Source organism: Mobula birostris, chromosome 23 (genome assembly GCF_030028105.1).
Source record: "Mobula birostris isolate sMobBir1 chromosome 23, sMobBir1.hap1, whole genome shotgun sequence".
Classification (NCBI taxonomy): Eukaryota; Metazoa; Chordata; class Chondrichthyes; order Myliobatiformes; family Myliobatidae; genus Mobula; species Mobula birostris.
This window is the reverse complement of record NC_092392.1, coordinates 9,752,677-9,775,463: the sequence shown is the minus strand read 5'-3', so window position 1 is coordinate 9,775,463 and position 22,787 is coordinate 9,752,677. Positions and strand designations below refer to the sequence as shown.

Sequence of the window (22,787 nt, the reverse complement as noted above, 5' to 3'; positions counted from 1 at the left end):
CTTCCTCAAATCAATGACATATAACATAAAAAGAACTGGTCCCAACACAGACTCCTGAGGAACACCACTAGTAGCCAGTAGCTAACCAGAAAAGACTCCCTTTCTTCCCAATCTTTGCCTCTTGCCAACCAGTCAATGCTTTATATGTGACACCTCGTCAAAGGCCTTCTGGAAATCCAAGTAAACAACATCAAACAATTCTCCTTTGTCAATCCTACTCGTTATTTCTTTCAAAAACTTCCAGGGCCCCTTACTGAACAGTGATCTTGAGCAGCCGAGCTTGATGGATACAATTAAATTTTCCCATTTCAGCTTGATACAGGTAAAAATCACAACTGCTTACAAGGTGTGTACAGTTAATAAAGATGTCTTAATGCAATTGAATCAACTACAGCTGCTTAAAAATGGCCAAAACAATACCAATTCCATTGATTCTTGAAAGACCATTACTAATGCCTCCACGATCTCTTCAGCCACCCCTTTCTGAACTTTGGGGTGTGCACCATCTGGTCTCAGTGATTTATCTACCTTCAGACCTTTCAGTTTCCCAAGAGATTTCTCCATATTAATGGCAATTTCAGACACTTCTGACCCCTGACACTCTGGAACTTCCACCATATGGCTAGTGTCTTCCACAGTGAAGACTGATGCAAAATACTTACTCAGTTCATCCTCCATGTCCTTGTACCCCATAACTACCTCCAGCATTACTTTCCAGTGGTCTGACATCTACTCTTGCCTCTCTTTTATACTTTTGTCTCTGAAGGAATTCTTGCTTAATATTATTGGCTAGATTACTTCCATATTCTATCTTTTCTTTCTTGATGACTTTTTTGGTTGTCTCCTGTTGGTTTTTAAAAGCATCTACTACTACTACTACTACGTCGACTTAGGCCTAGGGGGCCGGCGTTGGGCAAAAGCGACCCAGTCCTCTAACTTCCCACTAATTTTTTCTCTATTATTTGCCCCCTCTTTGGCTTTTATTTTGGCTTTGAGAGAGGCTACGAGAGTCTCCAGAGTAAAGAAAAACACTAAGTTTAGAAAGGGATAAGAATTTAACTTCTGATAATGCTGAGGCAAACTTAGAAAAGGTAGTGAATACAGGACTGAAGATGTTATATTTGAATATACGCATTATACAGAATAAGGTAGATGATCTTGTAGCACAGTTAGAAATTTGCAGGCATGTCATTGTGGGCATCACTAAGTTGTAGCTGAAAGAAAATCACAGTTGGGAGCTTAACATCCAGGGCTACATGTTGTATTGGAAGAATAGGCAGATAGGCAGAAGGGCTGAGGGTGGCTATGTTAGTTAAAAATGAAAAATCTTTAGAAAGAAGGGACATGGGATAGGAAGATGTAGAATCCTTGTGGGCAGAGTTAGGAAACTGCAAGGGTTAAAAAAACCTGATGGGCATAATATGCAGGACTCCAGATGGTTTCTAGGATGTGGGATACAAATTATAATGGGAGACACAAAAGGAATATTAAAAAGTCATTATTGCAATGGTCATGGGGGATTTCAATATTCAAATACACTAGATAGGGAACATTAGGTTGTTGCTGGATCCAAAGAGAAGAAGTTTGAAGAATACTATCAAAATTACTTTTTAGAGCATCTTATTGTTGAGCCCACAAGAGAAAAGGCAATTCAAGTTTGGATGCTGAATAATGAACCAGATTTGATTAGGGAGCTTAAGGTAAAGGAACCCTCAGGAGATATTGATCATAGTATGATAGAATTCACCCTGCAGTTTGAGAGGAAGATGATAAAGTCAGATGTATCAGTATTACAGTGGAGTAAAGCAAATTACAGAGACATGAGAGAAGAGTTGATTGTCATTAGGGATGACAGCAGACTTTCTGAATGGCTGAAGTTTCTGGGAGAAATTCAGAAGAGTAGATTCATTCCAAAGAAGTATTCTAATAGGAGGATGAGGCACCTGTAGTTGACAAGAGAAATCAAAGACATCCATTGCAAGCTTTCTTGGTATTAAAAATGAAAAAGCATTGTTAATATTCACTTAGGGAGGACTAGAATATAAAAGGAAAGATGCAGTGCTGAGGCTTTATATGTCATTGGGGTTAGACCACCACACTCAGAATGCGCTGAGAAGTTTTGTGCTGCTTATCTAAGACAGGATCTGCTGGTGTCAAGAGGGTCCAGAGGAAGTTCATGAGAATGATCCCAGGAATGAAAGGGTAAACGTATGACGAGTATCTGATGACTCTGGGCTTGTACTTGCTGAAGTTTAAAAAAATAAGAGGAATCTCATTGAAACCTATCTAATATTGAAAAGCCTAGATAGAAAGGACATGGAGAGGATGTTTCCTATCATGGCAGAGCCTCATATCAGAGAGCACAGACTCAGAATACAAGCATGTCTCATTAGAACAGAGATAAGGAAGAATTTGTTTAGCTAGAGGATGGTGAATCTGTGGAATTCATTGCTACAGATGGCTGTAGAGGCCAAGCTATTGGGTATACATAAAGCAGAAGTTGATAGATTATTGATTAGTAGGGGTGTCAAAGGTTATGGGGAGAAGGCTGGAGAATGGGGTAGAAAGGGATAATAAATCAGTCATGATTGTATGGTAAAGCAAACTCAATGGGCCAAATGGCCTAATTCTGCTCCTATGTCTTATGGTTATTTCAGGTGTTCCATCTTGATCAGCCCTGATTTAGTCAAGTCAAGGTTATTGTCATGCAGAAATATGGTGAGTTACAAGTACAATGAGAAACTTAAAAGCATGTAGGAACAGTCTGTGCATAGAATATGAATTATACAACACAGTAGAGAGAGAGAGAGAGAGAGAGGAAGTGTAAGATCAAGATCTTAGAGCAAAAGACAAAGACTTAGTGGTAGAAGAGGTGACATTTTGCAGGCAGAAGTCAGTAGAACACTTTTATCAATTCACCTGTCTTGCTTCATTTCTTGCTCAAATACAGGAGCAGGTGTCTCCTCGGTTTGGTATACCAGCAATATATAACACCTTAAAAAATAATGGGGCAAAGCATGCTGCACTGCCGGGTATTATTCGCTGAATTTGCACTATTGAGCCTGACTGATTGGAGATGTTCTCTTTTGATTGCATAGAGGGCAGTTCACCAGTACGGAGACTTACTCGGATATCCATGTGATGTTTGGGTAAACAAGTAAGCAGGCAGAACAAAGCTTGTTTTGACATTCATGGCTGTGGGTCCTACTAATAGCTGGTTGGAGAATGGATGTCTTGAATCTGAATTGCCGAAGGAGATAGGGGATGCTTGCCTCTGTGATGGGAAAATGTGGTACGCCTGTCACTGAGCAGACACAGAGAGATCAGTCAGCTTGGAGTATTTTAAACTAAAAGCTACTTGGATGAAAGTAGCCCAAGTGTGCTTAGCTCTCTGAGAGTACAGAAGTCTGCTGAGAGGATGGGGTCTATACTGGGCAGGAAGATAACTGCAGAGGAAATGGAGCAACAACAACCCCAAAGTATGGCCAAAATCAATGGCAAGGTACCCTGCATTCTGTGCCAGTGAATATCTGACAATTGTACTGTACAGGCTTGTAAAAACTGTAGCTGGGCCATATCTGATCTTGTAGGCAGTCTCTTTTATCAGTTACTCTGTGGGTTTCTTTCCTAGTTTTATTTATTCTCATTCTGTTTATTTGTGACAAGGGATGGAATGATATATTTCCTGCTCCTTTTGGCTATACCTATGTTGCTTTCCAGGGTCAGTGATATTCTGTAATTAGAAGAAAAGAGGTTTCTTCTAAAGACTGCTCACTAATGATATGTGCTGGTGCAGTATATGAAATAGAAAACGATTCCCATTCTGGGTAGGATTTTTTCCAGAGAAATACGTAAATATTGGCAGTGACTTCTGATGCCGATAGTCGGTACTTTCAGAATGTAGGAATATGACATTGTGGAACTATCAGAATGTGGAATTGGGGGACTGTGGAATAGTGAAACTGAGGGATTGATATTAAAAAGATTGTTCAGTGTGTGGCATGGTTAGGGCATACAGAATCTTTACCCAGAATAGAAGTGTCAAATACTTGAGTTTATGCATTAAGTGGGGAGGGGAAAGTTTAAAGGAGATGTATGGGGCAAGGCTTTATTTATGCAGAGAGTGGTAGGTGCCTGGAACAGGATAATAGAGGAGTGGTGGAAGTAGATGCAATAGTGGCATTTAAAGATGTTTTTAGTTAGACATATTAATAGGAAAGGAATGGAGGGATAAGGATCATGAACAAGCAGGGGTAATCAGTTTAATTTGGTTAATTTCAGCACAAGTATTGCGGACTGAAGGTCCTGTGCTGTATTGTTCTATGTTCTGTCAGTTCCATTGAATTGACAGCCAGTGACAAGTGAGAAATCTAGGATGGATCTCACATGTACAGAAAGCATAGTCAACGAGAAGAGCTCAAGGTGTGAGTTTCAGATTTTGAATAGCTGGAGCCTCACTGGTGTAACTACAAGGTCGATGGCTGTGTGAATAGCAGATTTCCTGAAGTCGTCATGCTACAGAATACCCGTTTGTGGGGAAAGAGGGACCGGGTGAACACAAATAAGGTATGACCGCACCTCTATTTTCTTGGAATATTCAGCATGGAAGTATGGAAACACCAATGCACAGAAACAAAAAAGGCTACAGAATAACAGCATAAGGCCATGAGATATAGGAGCAGAATTAGGCCATTTAGCCCATTAAAAATGCGCCACCATTCCATCATGGCTGATCCAATTTTCCTCTCAGCCTCAAACTCCCGCCTTCTCCCGATACCTCTTCATTCCCGGACCAATCAAGAATCTATCAACTTCTGCCTTATGTATACATGTAGACTTGACCTCCACAGATGCCTGTAGCAAAGAATTCCACAGATTCACAACCCTGGCTAAAGAAATTCCTCCTTATCTCTGTTCTAGTTGGACCACCCCTCTATACTGAAGCTGTTTCCTTGGGTCTCATGTGTATCAACATTTTAAGTGGACCAACTTAGTTGTCCCAATATGGATGACAATAAGTTAAGAGTTTGCATAATCAATAAGTCCTTCATTTCTATTCACTTTTTTCCCCTCTGGATATCAATTGAACCCTTTTTCATGGATTTCAAATATACTTGAATCTAAAACTTCCACTAGGTGTATACTCAAAAGTTAATTTCCATTCTTGAGTGGGTCTCAGGAATTCTGCACTGTTGCTCTCTAATTTAATAAAATGCTTGCTTCTGAGAGTGATTTGCTTTTATTATTTCAGAACCAGAATCAGGTTTATTATCCTGACATATATCATGGCAGTTTTGTTTTGTGGCAACACTACAGTCCAAGACATAAAAAAAATTACTCTTAAGTTACAATAAAAAAAACGTGCAAAGAAGAGCAGTGAGGTGGTGTTCATTGCGGAGGGGAGGATACTGTTCCTAAAGCAATGTGCATCTTCAGGTTCCTGTATCTCCCTTCTTATGGTAGTTATCAGAGGAGGGCATGCGCCAAATAGTGCGTGTCCTTAATGAGGCTCCTGCTTCCTGAGGAAAAGCACTTTGAAGCTGTCCTCAATGGTGAGGAGTCGTGGGTACATGATGGAGCTGGTGTAACTGCAACACTTTGCAGTCTCTTTCCATCCTGCGCATTGGAGTCTTCATACCATTTCCGTGGCCAAGTGGTTAAGGCATTGGACTAGCGACCTGAAGGTCGTGAGTTTGAGCCCCAGCCAAGGGAACGTATGTGTCCTTGAGCAAGGCAATTAATCACAGATTGCTCTGCGACGACACTGGTGCCAAGCTGTATGGGTCCTAATGCCCTTCCCTTGGACAACATTGGTGTCGTGGAGAGGGGCGACTTGCAGCATGGGCAACTACTGGTCTTCCATACAACCTTGCCTGGGCCTGCACCCTGGAGAGTGAGGACTTTCCAGGCACAGATCCATGGTCTCGCAAGACTAACGGATGCCTTAACGTTAATGTTTTATGCTTGTTGATATTTTCTTTATTTTCTGTTACTTATTATACATTGAAAGAAATATTGCAAGATGAATGATATCTCAATTTATATAACAACAAGTGTAGAGTGGAGATTATAGGTTTTGTTGAGGACCATTTAGATGTGATTTTAGTATGAACTTGGTTGTGTAATTTATATTGAGAAGAGAAGGTACATGGCCTGATAAACATGCGTATAAAGAATCAGAATCAGAATGAGCTTCAATATCTCTGGCACATGTCATGAAATTTTTTGTTTTGTGGCAGCAGTACATTGCAATACATACATCCTATATCTAATGGCAAGGGGAAGAAGCTGTTTCTGAAACATTGAGTGTGTGCCTTCAGGTTCCCGTATCTCCTGCTTCATGGTAGCGGTGAGAAGAGGGCATGTCCTGGGTGTTTGGGGTCCTTAATGATGGATGCTGCCTTTTTGAGGCATCAGCTGTTGAAGGTGTCCTGGATGCTGGGGCGCCCATGATGTAGCTGACTTCGTTTACAACTTACTGCAGCTTTTTCTGATCCTGTGCAGTGGCCCCTCCGTACTAGATGGTGATGCAACCAGTTAGAATGCTCTCCACTGTACATCTGTAGAAATCTGCGAGTGTCTTTGGTGGCATACCAATTCTGCTCAAACTTCTAATGAAATACAACCAGCGTTGTACCTTCTTTGTTGTCTATGATACACTGCTAGAAGCTGAACACAAATATTATTTCAGAAAATTTGTATCACATAGGAATTTGAAGAAACAAATTAATATTTATTGAATATATTTGTATAACGGTGCTGATAATTTGCAATAGTTCAATAGAACTAAAAATGTTTTGTTGATGATTTTCAATTGTTCTCAGTGTCTGGGGCTTCTTGCTTAAGTGTCCAACAATATTCAGCCAGTATTGATGGAATCCAGTTGCCCTGATATCATTTCTCCATTACCACAATATCCTGGTGAAACCTTTCACCATACTTGTCACTGACAACACCAATACTTGCAGGGAAGAAGTCTAAATGGGAATACAGAAAATGAATCTTTAGTAACTTGTTGCACTTCATGGTTTTGGATGTTTGAAGCATGTTGTCAACCAGCTGCGCGTAGTTTGGTGTTTTGTAGTTACCAAGAAAATATTTAAGAATATCCTTGAATGATTTCCATGCAATTTTCTCCAATCCCACTAGAAGTTCTGTGAGTTGCCTGTCATTGATTACCTGTTTAATTTGTGTTCGAACAAAAATGCTTTTCTTACTCTTGGCATTGGTTATTCTGACTTGAATTATGAATTGAAATAACAAATATAGGCACGTTAGAAAAAATGGTGTGTTTAAAGGGAAATTTCATGGTGACTTTAGTGATCAACAGTCCAAAATCCATAAGATACACCCATACACCCAAAAATATTCAAGAAACTAAATCTTTATCGTTCAGTGTCATTAATGCACTTTAAACTTTAACCTTTTGAACATTGAAGTAAAACACAATCATTGATATTTTTATTTCCGGTTTCATTGAAAGGTTTTGAGCATAGACAGTTACTTTTTGTTGCCTCCTTTTCTAGGCAAATCTTAAAAAGTTCATGGAGTATATCCAGTACCATCATGTTGAGAAGATTGGGAAAATGTTAGAAAAAGGATTGGATCCAAACTTCCATGATCCCGACAGTGGAGGTGAGTCAATTCCATTATCCCTGCATTGAGGCAGGACATCAATTTCTGCATATATTTATCAGTTGAAAGACAATGAAATTCTAGTCCGAACATAGAGATTGAGTGAAGTTTCTAAAATGTCAGACTTCTAGCGTGTAAAGATTCATACAGCATTAAGCATGTAATTTTTCCCCTAAACTTTATTTCATTCACCATTTAACCATTTTCTCATTGATTCTGCGTCTCTTTCATTGTCTTTTCTCAATATTCTGTTTTCTGTTTTCAATTTGGAAATTAAATGGTGTTTATAACTGATTCAGGACAAAGTGCACATGGGTTGTAGGAAAATATTAAACAAGTGCTTTGGGGTGTGTATAGTGTACATGGTAGTCATTTATGAGCTTATGTATTTCAACCATCATTTAATTTTGTTTCCATTTAATGCCAGTGGTTCCTGAGAGGGAGTTTCAGTATTTAGATCTATGGATGATGAATGAATTCCAAGTCAGTGTGAGACTTGGAAGGAATCTGCAAGTGATATCATTTTCTTGTGCTTAGTGTGTCTGTTAGTATGATGTTAGAGGTTTCTGGTATCAAAAAAGGCCTTTGCACCTGCTGCAGAGTGCGTTTTGTAGATATTACTTGCTGCAGCCTTGTTCTGCTATTAGTGGAGGGAATTAATGTTTAGAATAGATCAGAGTATTATGTTAATTAATGGGGTTGCATTAATGGAAGTAATGTCAACACGTTGAGAGTTGTTGGAGCTGCATTCAACCAAACCAGTGAAGAATATTGCAACTTCAACTGATAGATTCATACATCAAGGAAACAGGCCCTTTGGCTCCATGGTACATGACAAACCAAAACCCCATCTGAGCTAGTCACACTTGACTGTGTTTGACCCAGCTGTACCTGCCCAAGTGCTTTCTAATTGTTGCTAATGAACCTGCTTCAAGCAGTTTATTCCACATATGGACAACTCCCCTGAGTGAACAAGTTTCCCCTCATATTCCCATTAAATCCCTCCCTTCTCACCCTGAAACAAAGACCTCTAGTTCCTCATTTCTCAGCCCTGCAAAAAAGACTGCATATTCAGTCTATCTATGTGCTTACGACTTAATGCACCTCAAAAAGATTACTCCTAATTCTCCTACACTTCAATGAAAATAGTTCCAGCCCGCTCAGCCACCCTTCATAACTCAGTCCCTCGAGTCTCACCAACATCCTCATAAACCTCCCCTGCATTCTTTCCAGCTTAGTGGCATCTTTCCTATAGCAAGCTAACCAAAACTGAACATAATATGCCAAATACAATCTCACCAACATCTTGTAAAATTGCAACATAACATCCTAACTTCTATGCTCCATGCTCTGACTGATGAAGGCCAGTGTGCTAAAAGTGGCCTTCACCACGGTCTCTGACTATCACGCCACTTTGGGGGAACTATGTGCAGTGGTGCCTGAAAGTTTGTGAGCCCTGTAGAATTTTCTCTATTTCTTCATAAATATAACCTAAAATGTGATCAAATCTTCATGTAAGTACTAAATCTGGATAAAGAGAACCCAATTAAATAAATAAGACAAAAACATTATACTTGTTCATTTAATTATTGAGAAAACTGATCCAACATTACATGTATTTGTTGGAAAAATACGTGAACCTTTGCTTTCAGTAACTGGCGTGACCGCCTTGTACAGCAATAACTTCAATCAAATGTTTCCAGTAACTGCTGATCAGTCCTGCACATCGGCTTGGAGGAATTTTAGGATATTCCTCCTGACAAAACTGTTTCAACTCTGGGAGGTTGGTGGGCTTCCTTGCACGAACTGCTGGCTTCAGGTCCTTCCACAACATTTCTATAGGGTTACGGTCAGGACTTTGACTCGACCATTCCAAAACATGAATCTTCTTCTTTTTAAACCATTCTGTTGTTGATTTACTCTTTTAGATCATTATCTTGTTGCATTGTCCAACTTCTATGAAGCTTCAGGTGATGACCTGCTACCACGATATTCTCCTGTAAAAAGTCTTGATACAATTTTGAATTCATTGTTCCACCAGCGATTGCAAGCTGTCCAGGCCCTGAGGCAGCAAAGCCGCTCCTTCCACCATGCTTCACAGTTGGGATGAGGTTTTGCTCTTGGTATGCAGTGCCTTTTTTCCACCAAACATAGGAATGTGCATTTCTGCCAAAAAGTTCAACTTTTGTCTCATCTGTCCACAGAACATTGTCAAAGAAGTGTCGTGGATTATCCAGGTGGTCTTTTGCAAACTTGAGGCACGCAGCATTGTTTTTTTTGGAGAGCTATGTCTTCCTCCATGATGTACTGCCACGAAAGCCATTCTTATTCAGTGTTTTTCTTTGAGCTGTCACATGAACAGAGACTTCAGCAAGTTCTAGAGATTTCTGCAGGTCTGTTGCTGCTACCCTTGGGTTCTTTTTCACCTCCATCAGCATTACTTGCTGTGCTCTTGGTGTATTCTTTGCAGGACACGCACTCCTATAGAGAGTAGCAACAATACTGAGTTTCCTCCATTCGTAGACATTTTCTCTTATTGTTGATTGATGAACACACAGGTCTTTAGAAATGTTTTTGTAGCTTCATGCATCTCTACGTTTCTTTTTCTAAGGACCTCTGAAAGTTGTTCTGATTGAAGCATGGTGCACATAAACATATCTTTCTTGAAAAGAGCAGATTCTGTCAGTAACCTGACTTTGTGTGTCTTTTTTCATAAGGCATGGCACCTCTACAGCCCAAACCCTTTAATCTCATCTCATTGATTAGAACACCTGACTCCAAATAGCTTTTGTAGAAGGCATTACCCCAGAGGTTCACATTTTTTTCCCCAAGAAATACATCGAATATTGGATCATTTTTTTCAATAAATAAATGAACAGGTAAAATGTTTTTTTGTTATTTATTTAATTGGGATTTCTTTATCTAGTTTTAGGACTTATGTGACAATCTGATCACATTTTAGGTCCTGCTTCGGCAGAAATTGAGAAAATTCTACAGTGTTCACGAACTCTCTAGCACCACTATACTTGTTGTCCTCAGTCCCTCTGTTCTACAACACTGCCCAATGTCCAACTGTTTATTGTGGAAGTTCTAGCTTCATTTGTTTTCCCAAAGTTCTACACCTTGCAATTATCTGAATGAAGCACAGTTTGCCATTCCTCTGGCTACTTCCCCACCTGATCATTTCCCACTTCTCTAATTCTTGATAATCATCTTCGCTGTCAACAACACCATCTAACTTAGTGTCATCAGCAAACTTACTAAACATACCTTATACTTTCTCATTCAAATCACTGATAGATGATTTAAAAAAAACAACAGGCCTTAGTTTTGATCCCCAGAATACGCCACTTAATCATGGGCTTCTAGTTTGAAAAATAACTTTCTATTATTACTCTCAGCTTTCCACCATCAAACCAATTATATATCTAATTAGCTAGCTCTCCCTGAATCACTTGTGATCGCTTATATCCATATAACCATATAACAATTACAGCACGGAAACAGGCAATCTCGGCCCTTCTAGTCCGTGCCGAACTCTTACTCTCACCTAGTCCCACCGACCAGCACTCAGCCCATAACCCTCCATTCCTTTCCTGTCCATATAGCTGTCCAATTTAACTTTAAACGACAACATCGAACCTGCCTCAACCACTTCTGCTGGAAGCTTGTTCCACACAACCACCACTCTCTGAGTAAAGAAGTTCCCCCCCAAGTTACCCCTAAACTTTTGCCCCCTAACTCTCAACTCATTTCCTCTTCTTTGAATCTCCCCCACTCTCAATAGAAAAAGCCTATCCACATCAACTCTATCAATCCCCCTCATAATTTTAAATACCTCTATCAAGTCCCCCCTCAGCCTTCTACACTCCAAAGAATAAAGACCCAACTTGTTCAACCTTTCTCTGTAACGTAGGTGATGAAACCCAGGTAACATCCTAGTAAATCTACTCTGTACTCTCTCTATTTTGTTGACATCTTTCCTATAATTTAGTGACCAAAACTGTACACAATACTCCAAATTTGGCCTCACCAATGCATTGTACAATTTCAACATTACATCCCAACTCCTATACTCAATGCTCTGATTTATAAAGACCAGCATACCAAAAACTTTCTTCACCACCCTATCCACATGAGATTCCACCTTCAGGGAACTATGCACCATTATTCCTAGATCCCTCTGTTCTACTGCATTCTTCAATGCCCTACCATTTACTGTGTATGTCCTATTTTGATTAGTCCTACCAAAACGTAGCACCTCACATTTATCAGCATTAAACTCCATCTGCCATCTTTCAGCCCACTCTTCTAACTGGCCTAAATCTCTCTGCAAACTTTGAAAACCTGCTTCATTATCCACAACGCCACCTATCTTAGTATCATCTGCATACTTACTAATCCAATTTACCACCCCATCATCCAGATCATTAATGTATATGACAAACAACATTGGACTCAGTTCAGATCCCTGAGGCACACCACTAGTCACCGGCCTCCAATCTGACAAACAGTTATCCACCACTACTCTCTGGCATCTCCCATCCAGCCACTAGCAGCTCCAATTAGCTAGCTCTCTCTGAATCGCTTGTGATCAAACTTTATTTAGCAACCTATCATGCAGAACCTTTTCAAAGGCCTTACTGAAGTTCATATATAACATGTCTACAGCTCTGTACTCTTTGACCTTCTTGGTTACTTCCTAAAAGAACTCAATCAGATGTGTGAGAAATCTTTTGGCTATTAGGAGATCTCGCTTGCTGCACAACATCCAGCCTTGAATCTGCTCTGGTATCCACAGCATTTATGTCGCCAGTCCAGTTAAACTTGTGGTTAATGGAACTCCCTAGGATGTTGATTTCAGTATCAACTTCTGCATTGTTGTAGGAATTGCAAACAGAATTAAATATCGTTCTGTCATCAACAATCATCTTCCAGAGTTTAAGTGGATGTAAAATCATAGATGAAGCCACTTAGGGTGATTGTGTGTAGGACATTGTATTGAGGAGCAGCTGCAACTATGATCAGGTATTGAGCAAAACAAAACAAAACCGTCTTTCTTTGTACAAGATGTGTCCCAATCAATAGTGGATTTCCCTTTGATTTTCTTGATATTTAATGATGATTCTTGATCTCTCTAATTTAATTTTTGGTTTTGGCTATATACTACTGATTCCTTGAAAGAATGATGATATGCCACTCCTTGAATTTTTCAGTCCAACTGGTGAAAGTCCTTTCAAATTGTTGTTAGGTTCTATGTTCTTGGGCTTAGATTCAATGATGTTGATTCAGAGAAGAATCTGCATGTGTCTGATACTCTAAGCCTGTTTGATGGTAGAGGTCATGGGTTTAAGATGTGCAGGTAAGTACTACAGATGACCCCCATTTGAAGGGCACTTAGATTAAGGAAATTTGCTTTTGTATAATTTATAAATCTACAACCCAGACATTTGTGTTACAAAATAAAATCCATGCTTATGGAACATGTGGGGAAAAATGTAAATAATCCAATACAACATTTTACTTTTCAACGTGTTTCTTGACACATGCAGATGATGTGCCTTCATCTTACAGAAAATTGTGGAATGAACTGTTTCCGAGGAATGCAACCACCTATCTCATAACGTGGAGTTACCTATAACTCCAGGACTGCTGCATTTACTACACATGTCAGCCACATGCGAAATGGTTGTTAATATTTAATGTAGTGCCGGAGGATTGACGTATTGGTCATGTGGTTCCATTGTTTAAAAAGGGTTCTAAGAGTAAACCTAGCAATTATCGGCCTGTGAGTTTGACGTCAGTGGTGGGTAAACTGATGGAATGTATTCTTAGAGATGGTATATATAATTATCTGGATAGACAGGGTCTGATTTGTATATATAATTATCTGGATAGACAGGGACTGATTAGGAACAGTCAACACGGATTTGTGCGTGGAAAGTCATGTTTGACAAATCTTATTGAATTTTTTGATGAGGTTACTAGGAAAGTTGACGAGGGTAAAGCGGTGGATGTTGTCTATATGGACTTCAGTAAGGCCTTTGACAAGGTTCCACACGGAAGGTTAGTTAGGAAGGTTCAATCGTTAGGCATTAATATCAAAGTAGTAAAATGGATTCAGCAGTGGCTGGATGGGAGACGCCAGAGAGTAGTGGTGGATAACTGTGTGTCAGATTGGAGGCCGGTGACTAGTGGTGTGCCTCAGGGATCTGTACTGGGTCCAATGTTGTTTGTCATATATATTAATGATCTGGATGATGGGGTGGTAAATTGGATTAGTAAGTATGCAGATGATACTAAGATAGGTGGAGTTGTGGATAATGAAGTAGGTTTTCAAAGCTTGCAGAGAGATTTAGGCCAGTTAGAAGAGTGGGCTGAAAGATGGCAGATGGAGTTTAATGCTGAAAAATGTGAGGTGCTACATTTTGGTAGGACTAATCAAAATAGGACATACACAGTAAATGATAGGGCATTGAAGAATGCTGTAGAACAGAGGGATCTAGCAATAATGGTGCATAGTTCCCTGAAGGTGGAATCTCATGTGGGTAGGGTGGTGAAGAAAGCTTTTGGTATGCTGGCCTTTATAAATCAGAGCATTGAGTATAGGAGTTGGGATGTAATGTTGAAATTGTATAAGGCATTGGTAAGGCCAAATTTGGAGTATTGTGTACAGTTCTGGTCACCAAATTATAGGAAAGATGTCAACAAAATTGAGAGAGTACAGAGCAGGTTTACTAAAATGTTGCTTGGGTTTCATCTCCTAAGTTACAGAGAAAGGTTGAACAAGTTAGGTCTTTATTCTTTGGAGCGTAGAAGGTTGAGGGGGGACTTGACAGAGGTGTTTAAAATTATGAGGGGGATTGATAGAGTTGATGTGGATAGGCTTTTTCCATTGAGAGTGGGGGAGATTCAAACAAGAGGACATGAGTTGAGAGTTAAAGGGCAAAAGTTTAGGGGTAACATGAGGGGGAACTTTTTTACTCAGAGAGTGGTGGCTTTGTGGAACGAGCTTCCAGCAGAAGTGGTTGAGGCAGGTTCGACGTTGTCGTTTAAAGTTAAATTGGATAGATATATGGACAGAAAGGGAATGGAGGGTTATGGACCGAGTGCAGGTCGGTGGGACTAAGTGAGACTAGGAGTTCGGCACAGACTAGAAGGGCCGAGATTGCCTGTTTCCATACTGTAATTGTTATATGGTTATATAGTGCATAGGCTACAAGTTGGCTTTAGTCTGGATAGTACCAAGCTTTTTTAGTAATGTAGCTGCAATCAAGTGCCAAGTATTCCATCACATTGCAGAGTTGTGGGATATGGATGATGGAAGAGCCTTAGGAAGTGAATTATTCACTACAGGAAACCCAGTCTCTGACAAGTCCAGTTGAGATCTAATCAATGGTTCACCCAGGATATCTCACCCAGTCAAAAAGTGCTTTGATTTCAAGAGCAATAATTCACTTCACCTTGAAATTCAGCTCATTTGTTTGTGTTTGGAACAAAGCTATAATGGTAAAACAAGTTGCTGGGGAGCAAATACCAATTGATAAAATTGACAATGGCATTTTTCAGAGCAGGCTAGGTGGAAAATAATTAGTCAGTTCCAACATTTCCTGGTTTTAGAGAACAGGTCATACCTGGGGAATTTTTATTTTATTGGGGTAAGCCTGTGTTGCTGTTGCATTGGAAATGCTTAACTCCTTATAAACTTTCATGTACATCTACTGTACGTACCACAATATCTACCCATTTAAATAATATGCTTCTCATTGACTTGTACCCTCTAACCCATCCATTTAAACTCTATTTAAAATCATCCCTGATGAAGATTGCAGAGTTTGTCATCGAAACGTCAGTTATAATCAATACCTGTACCCAGTTGGAAGCCTGTGAAGAATTTATTCTTCTATCTACTCTCATCTTAAACTTCCTGTTTAATCTTATGGAAAAAACTGTTGGATCATTTACAGCTACAATAGCAATATATTTATGAGAACTCCTGATCATTGATTTAATGTTACACTCTACATAAGTTACGTTAATACATTCATTCTTGGTTTTGACTTTGAAAGAATAATTTACTGATCTAATTCCCATATTACCTGTCACTACTGTCAGAATGTCCATTAACGTTGGCTGCACAATTGGAGAGCACATCTGAAATCATCAAGTTGCTGAAAAGTGGGGGAGCTCATTTGGACTTTAGGACCCGGGATGGATTAACAGCTTTACACAAGGCCGTACGATGTCAGAATCATACAGCACTAATAGTAAGTAGTCAATTCCACACTCCATCAACACTGATCATGTGATTTCATGGCACAGGGATACTTAGTACATGAACTGAGCTGCATTAACAATGTGAACACAATTTCACGTCAACTAGCATTATGCTGCAATACTGGTGAGTACCTGACACTATGGTGATAGTGAGTCATAAGTTGCACTCTGAAGGGAGTGCACAAAAATCACTTGGTAATACATGGAACCACAATATTGTTTTGCCAATTCCACCTCTTGCCACTGCCCCAACCCCCAACCTTCACAAGTTTGTTGGATTATTGAACATGAGGATCTGAATATTGGAATGAGAGTGAGTCATTTTATCCCTCAAGCCTGTTCTGTCAAATCTGTCTGATTTGTAATCAAAAACCTTATTTGCCCTATTTCCATTAATACCTTTGGTTAATAAAAAGTCCTTCAACCTCAAATTAAAATTGACAATTGACCAATGTAGTCTAAATTGTCCAAATTTCTGCTGTGCTTTGAATTTTCTAACACAAATCTAAAGCTCTAATTTTCAGTGAATATCCCCTAATTTTAGATTCCTGAATCAGTGCTTCGAATATTTTGAAAGCCAGTCAGATTGTCCTTTAATCCTCTAAATTCTGAGGTGATGCAATTCTACTTTGAGTTATCTGAACTCATAATTTAATCAGCGGAGTCCAGGTATCATTTCTGCAAATTTTTGCTTGTATCCCACCCAAAATATAATGCCCAGATGTGAAAGTGATAATCCAGGTGTGTTTTAACCACTACTTCCAAACTCTACTTATTTTCTAGATTTGAAAACCACTCTTCCAGTAATCCTACTCAGTGTTTTGTGTACTTGCCCAACACATTTTAATGGACTGGATCAGTTAATCCTTATGTCCAGTAGGTCTCTTGCTGTTCAGCCACTGGGCGATGTTGAACAATGCTGCTCTTGATAAAAAGTAGATCCTTACTGATGGTGGTATCTAGATATCTGTATCCATACAGAATGTTAGTTAAATATTTTTAAGGGCTAAGGGACCTAGAATGGTGTATTGCATTTCTATTAGTGGTGACCCAAAGACAATGCGTGTGTGTGTTGTATGTTCGTGAGATACAGTGATCATTTTCTGATCCTTCAGTCAATTGATTTGATCCTTGCTCTGGGTTTTACACCATGTTTGTTTCAGTATTGAATGATGACTGCACTGTCAGGGTGACTGCCGATCAAATTAGAGGATGATCTAAGATCTTATCTCTCACTCTCTAGTGGAACTGTAAGATCCTATAACATATTCAGAGATAAAGGAGCCCTGGTGACCTGGCCAATGTTGTTAATAACCAATATCTAACAGATAGTACATATTATCTCATTGTAGACTTCAACGCTTATTTATTAATAATTTACCTTTGTTCCAGACTCTAAAACAAAATAAAAATTCGTTAGAATCCTGAAGCTTATGTTTGACCGAAAAGGTTAGAGAGTTCTAGAATACCTCTACCTTTTCTACGAAAGAGTACTTCCTGATTTTACTCTTGAATAGTGTACTTCTGATAAGGATTTTGGTCCTTCTTTGTAGATGCCTTCAACAAAAGAAGCAATGTCTCTGAAACTTCTCTGTTTAATTCCTTACACCTAACTGTCTTGTATTTCCTCAATTTATTCAATTATAAAATAATAACTCTGCATTGTTTGTACTATCTTTAGGAACTATGTTTTGTGAGTGAGTAAATGTTATAAATGTATTGTGCTTGTGCATCCTAAATAATAATTCTATTGACTGTACAACATACAATGCTGTGTGACACTACATACCTTCGTAACCTACTTGTATGTCTTTTTTGCACAGACTCTGTTAGATCTGGGTGCTTCTCCAGATTATAAGGACAGCCGGGGTTTAACACCTTTATACCATAGTTCAATGGTGGGAGGAGACCCTTATTGCTGTGAACTGATTCTACATGACCGTGCCAACGTAGGCTGCATGGATGAAAATGGCTGGCAGGAAATCCATCAGGTAAAATGATTGATAGGAAACAGAATATATAGAAAACAGTTCCATGTATGAATGATGCACTGATAGCTTGGAATCATGGAATGCAATCTGTTCCTTTCCATTTCCATTCCCACTGAGTTCTCATAGTAGGAGCTCACTCATTTTGCTGGAGTTGGAATTGAAGGGAGTAGATTGGGAACATAAGATGCCAACTGGAGTATTCAAGAAGGAACTAAACCAGCTTAAATTTGCAGAGTCAGATGTTTATTTATGTCCTGATATACTACCAACATAGTAAAGAGGGTTGGCAGTTCCTTCTTCAAGATCTTTTGGCCAAGCAAAGAATTTGGGAGGTATTTTGTCTGTATGACCCACTGAGTAGGACTGAGAGTAAATTGTTGGCAACTCCTTCAACACAATACAAACCAAGATTCTGTGATAAGTCTTTATAGCAATCATTTATCACATCTGTTGGAGGTTATCAGATGTAATTTAAGTTCTATATATCTATATGCCCAATCTAAACTAAAACTCATTACAAAAACAGCAGATTTCACTTTCTTTACCTGCTACTTTATTCTCAAGAATATTTTTTTTCAATTGCAAAGCACATACTGTTCCATTATCTGAGGCACTGAGTATGTAATTGAACACTGAAGTCCTGGGTTAAGTTTGACTGATTGACCTGCACAAAGAAATAACCACTTTTCTTTACCCCCTTTTTTATTTTCATTGATTTCCATTTAATCTGGCCTCTTGGTTTCATGTTGTTCAAACGTTGTCTTGATATTCAAGTTTATAATGAAACTTGGAGTTCAGCAGAGTTGATAGGTTATTTCGGCATAAGTATACAACATTGCTAATGGCGCCTTGTATCACTTTGCTGCCAATTATAAATAAATCTATGGGAGTTACTTAACCAAATTGGATATCCTACTTTTTGGAGACAGTTTATCCTGGCCAGTTTTCCAAATGATTATTTACATGGCTTTATTGTAGCAACTTGTTTTGAGGTGTGTCTAATCCTGGAACATTTCTTCAGCATCATGGCACAAATAGCTGAGTCCCTTAGGATTTGTTCCATCAGATTCCATCAGACATTACATGGGATTAATCATATTGGTTGAAGAGCATGCCTTTGGAATAGTGAAAACCTTGAAAATATCACTAAAAGTAGTTTCCTTGAGCGATTCCTGGGGTTGAAAGATGGCTTACGTACCGTACTTCCAGTCTGGTATAATGGGTTTAGAGATATGACAGGGCTCGTCTCCCCTCCTCTTCGTGACATACTTTCATTGCTAGCACTCAAGTACTTCGATTATAAAATCGGTCCAATGAATCTGTTCATATTGCTTCTGTACATTAATTCTGGAAATTCTTTTTTCTTTAAATAGGGCCTAACTCCTTTAATCAGAGCTGAGTTGCAAAGTTCTAATTCTTTTAAGTCATGCAAAGAAGACAAATAAAAGCAATCACAGTCAGTGGCACTCACAGGCTGAATAATTGATTGAAAATATATCGGTGATGAGCTTGCGAAGTTCTAACTGTCTGTTGTTTTGATTCAGGCTTGCCGGTATGGGCATGTGCAGCACCTGGAACACCTGTTGTTTTATGGAGCAGACATGAGCACACAGAATGCCTCGGGGAACACAGCTCTGCATATCTGTGCACTCTACAATCAGGTCAGTCATGGGTGGGGGAATTCCTGGGAAAGGGCAATAGTGAGATAAAGAAGTGAACTGGAATGGTCAGCACTTCAAAAATGTGACTCATTGTGGTCATGCCAGAATGTGAGAGTATTGTAAGTAGAATGTTAGGAAGAGCATAGGGAAATATGTCGAAACGCAAGTGGGTAGGATAAGAGGGGAATGAAGTAGGAAAGGATGTTGAAAGTTTGGTGTCAAGGCAAGTAGGAAGATTATGAGGGTTAGGTAAGAACAGAGTTAGGAAGGATGAAAAGTTCAAGGCAAGAATGCAGCTGAAAGAGTGTGGAGAAGAGTGCAAGTAGAAGAAAAAGTAAGTTAGGGTGATCATGGAAGCAGGAAGGTGAATTCATAGAGCCTAAAGCATAAGGGTGATGGGAGAAATAGATTGCAGATTGTTAAGAGATCTGAGAAACCAGAGATCTGGTTGTGGCCTGTAATGACTACTTCAATGCAGGGCATATATAACTAGCATGTCTGAAGTTGAGGAAGGGCCGTGGCAATACGTCCATTCAAGGTTTCAAAGGTACATTTAATGTCAGAGAAATTATGCATCCTGAAATTCTTTTTCTTTTCAAACATCCACGAAGACAGATGAGTGTCCCAAAGAATGAATGAATGACGGTTAAATGTTAGAACTCCAAAGCCTCCCCCCAAGCTACCCCCTCCCATGCATTAGCAGCAGCAAAGCAATGATCCCCCTCCCCACCAACAAAAAAAAGCATCAGCGCCCCCCCACCGAGAACTCAAGTGATCAGCAAAGCATCAATAAAGACACAGACTAGCAGTACCCCAAAGACTACTCGTTCAGCTGGTAATTTGACATACCACAGGCTCTCTCTCTGTCTCTCTCTCTCTCTGTCTCTGTCTCTCTCTCTCTCTCTCCCTCTCCCTCCCTCCCTCTCTGTCCCTAATAAGGGAAAAAGAGATGTCCCTGTTTCACAGCGAGAGGGGAGACATAACAAACAACTCGCTGATTTACAATGTTGAAAGTCTGTTGTGTCGCTTTTTCTGAACTCTGTGCCCTAAGAACTTGGGTCTCTGGAACACAGCTAACAGATCTTTCATTTCCCACGACACATCATACAGCGGTACCTGCAAAGCCCACATCCCCCAAATGAATGTATTGAAACCAATCACATTCAGTTCTGATTTTTAAATTTTTACTTATTAGCTGAGTTATCTCTCATCAATAGAGTGGTAATCAAAATTCGTTCAAATCAATTCGGATTCAGGATTATCTACCCCTTTTCCAAGTGCAACCACTTATCTGATGATACTTTATTCTGAAAATACTGTATCTGTACTTGTTGGCTTTTCCGTGATGTAGAACAGTGGTTTGATTTGGAATTATTGAGCGAGATTCTGTACCATGGTAAGTTCTTTTATATATATAAATTCTGTACATCCTGTATTTCCCTGATATTCTGACACTGATAGTCTCTTCCCCATCTAAATTCAGAATCTGAATCAAGTTTAATATCAGTGGCATATATTGTGAAATTTGTTGTTTTGTGGCAGCAGTAAGGTAAAATACATAATAAAAAGGCACTATCAATTACAATAGGAAATAAATATAAAATTGAGTTAAGTGAGTAGTCCAAAAGAGGGAAAACAAAATAGTATGGTAGTGTCTATGGGTACATTTTTCATTCACAAATATGATGGCAGGTGGGGGTTGGTGAAGAGATTGTTCCTAAAATGCTGGGTGTGCATCTTCATGCCCTTGAGCCTCCTCCTTGAGGCAATGAGAAGAGGGGATGTCCTGGGTGATTGGGGTCCTTCATGATGGATGCTGCCTGTTTTGAGGCTGATGCCCATGATGGAGCTGGCCGACTTTACAACTTTCTGTAGCTTTTTCCAATCCTGTGTAGTGGCCTCTCCATTACCAGACAGTGATGCATCCAGTTAGAATGCTCTCGATAGTACATCTGCAGAAATTTGTGAGAGTGTTTGGTGACAAACCAAATCTCATCAAACTCCTAATGAAAAATAGCCACTGGTGGGCTTTCTTTGTAATTGCATCAATATGTTGGGCCCAGGTTAGATCTTCAGAGATGTTGACACCCAGGAACTTGAAACTACTCATCCTTTCCATTGTTGATCCCGTGTGTGTGCTCTGTGGTCTTCCCCTTCCTGAAGTCCACAATCAGTTCCTTGGCCTTACTGATGTTGAGTTTGCAACACCATTCAGCCAGCGGATCTATCTCACTCCTCTTCATCATCATCTGGATTTCTGCCAACAATACTTGTGTTATCGGTATATTTATAGATGGTGTTCGAGCTGTGTCTAGCCACACAATCGTAGGTGTAGGGAGAGTAGAGCAATAGGTTAAGCACATATCCTTGAAGTGTGCTAACGAGAAGGAGGTGTTATGTCTGATCTGCATGGACTATGGTCTCCTGATGAGGAAGTCAAGGATCCATTTGCAGAGGGAGGTATAGAAGTCTAGGTTTTGAAGCTTGTTGATTAATGCTGAGATGGTACTGAGCACTGAGATATAATCAATAAACAGAAACTTGACATAGGTATTGCTACAGTCCAAGTGGTCCAAGGTCGATTGGAGACCCAGTGAGAATGCATCCACTGTAGACTTATTGTGGTGATAGACAAATTGCTGTGTGTCCAGGTCCTTGCTTAGGCAGGAGTTGATTCCAGCCATAACCAGCCTCTCAAAGCACTTCAGCACAGTAGGTGTGAGTGCAACTGCACGATAGTCATTTAGGCAGCTTACTCTGCTCTTCTTGGGCCCTGATACGTTGGGGCTGTCAGTAGAGAAGCGGTTAGTGTGATGGGATTGCAGCTCGGAGCATTCCGGAGTTTAAAGTTCATTTCAGTGCCATCTGAAAGGAGTGTCTGTATGTCCTCCCTGTGGAACGTGTGTGTTTCCCGTGGTGCTCCAATTTCCTCCCACAGTCCAAAGACGTGCCGGGTGGGTTAGTTGGTCATTGTCTATTGTTCCGTGATGAGATTAGGGTTATCGGTGTTGTGGAGTTGCAGGGGTGGTGTGGCTTGAAGGGCTAGAATGGACAGCGGTACTTGAAAATATTAAAGAGATAGTGCAGGAACTAAGTGTGGAAGTTAAATCAAGCAATTAAGGGCAGAGCTCACAAGAAGGGAATGGGACATGGGAAAGTCTTCACACCACTTTTATTGTGATTCAGCATTCTGCCAATTGGTATATGGCGGTTATTTCCTACC

The 22,787-nt window shown here is 39.8% G+C and overlaps 1 protein-coding gene across 15 annotated transcripts in view; it reads left to right on the top strand.

The window, feature by feature from the left end:
- shank3a (SH3 and multiple ankyrin repeat domains 3a) overlaps positions 1 to 22,787 on the top strand; it is a 1,072,328-nt gene that overhangs the window by 484,829 nt on the left and 564,712 nt on the right. For all 15 annotated transcript variants that reach the window (XM_072241114.1, XM_072241121.1, XM_072241124.1 and 12 more), the window contains 4 exons: positions 7,527 to 7,635; positions 15,751 to 15,902; positions 17,736 to 17,903; positions 19,448 to 19,564. In XM_072241114.1, the coding sequence (XP_072097215.1) occupies positions 7,527 to 7,635; positions 15,751 to 15,902; positions 17,736 to 17,903; positions 19,448 to 19,564 (546 nt within the window). The remainder of the gene's footprint in view (positions 1 to 7,526; positions 7,636 to 15,750; positions 15,903 to 17,735; positions 17,904 to 19,447; positions 19,565 to 22,787) is intronic.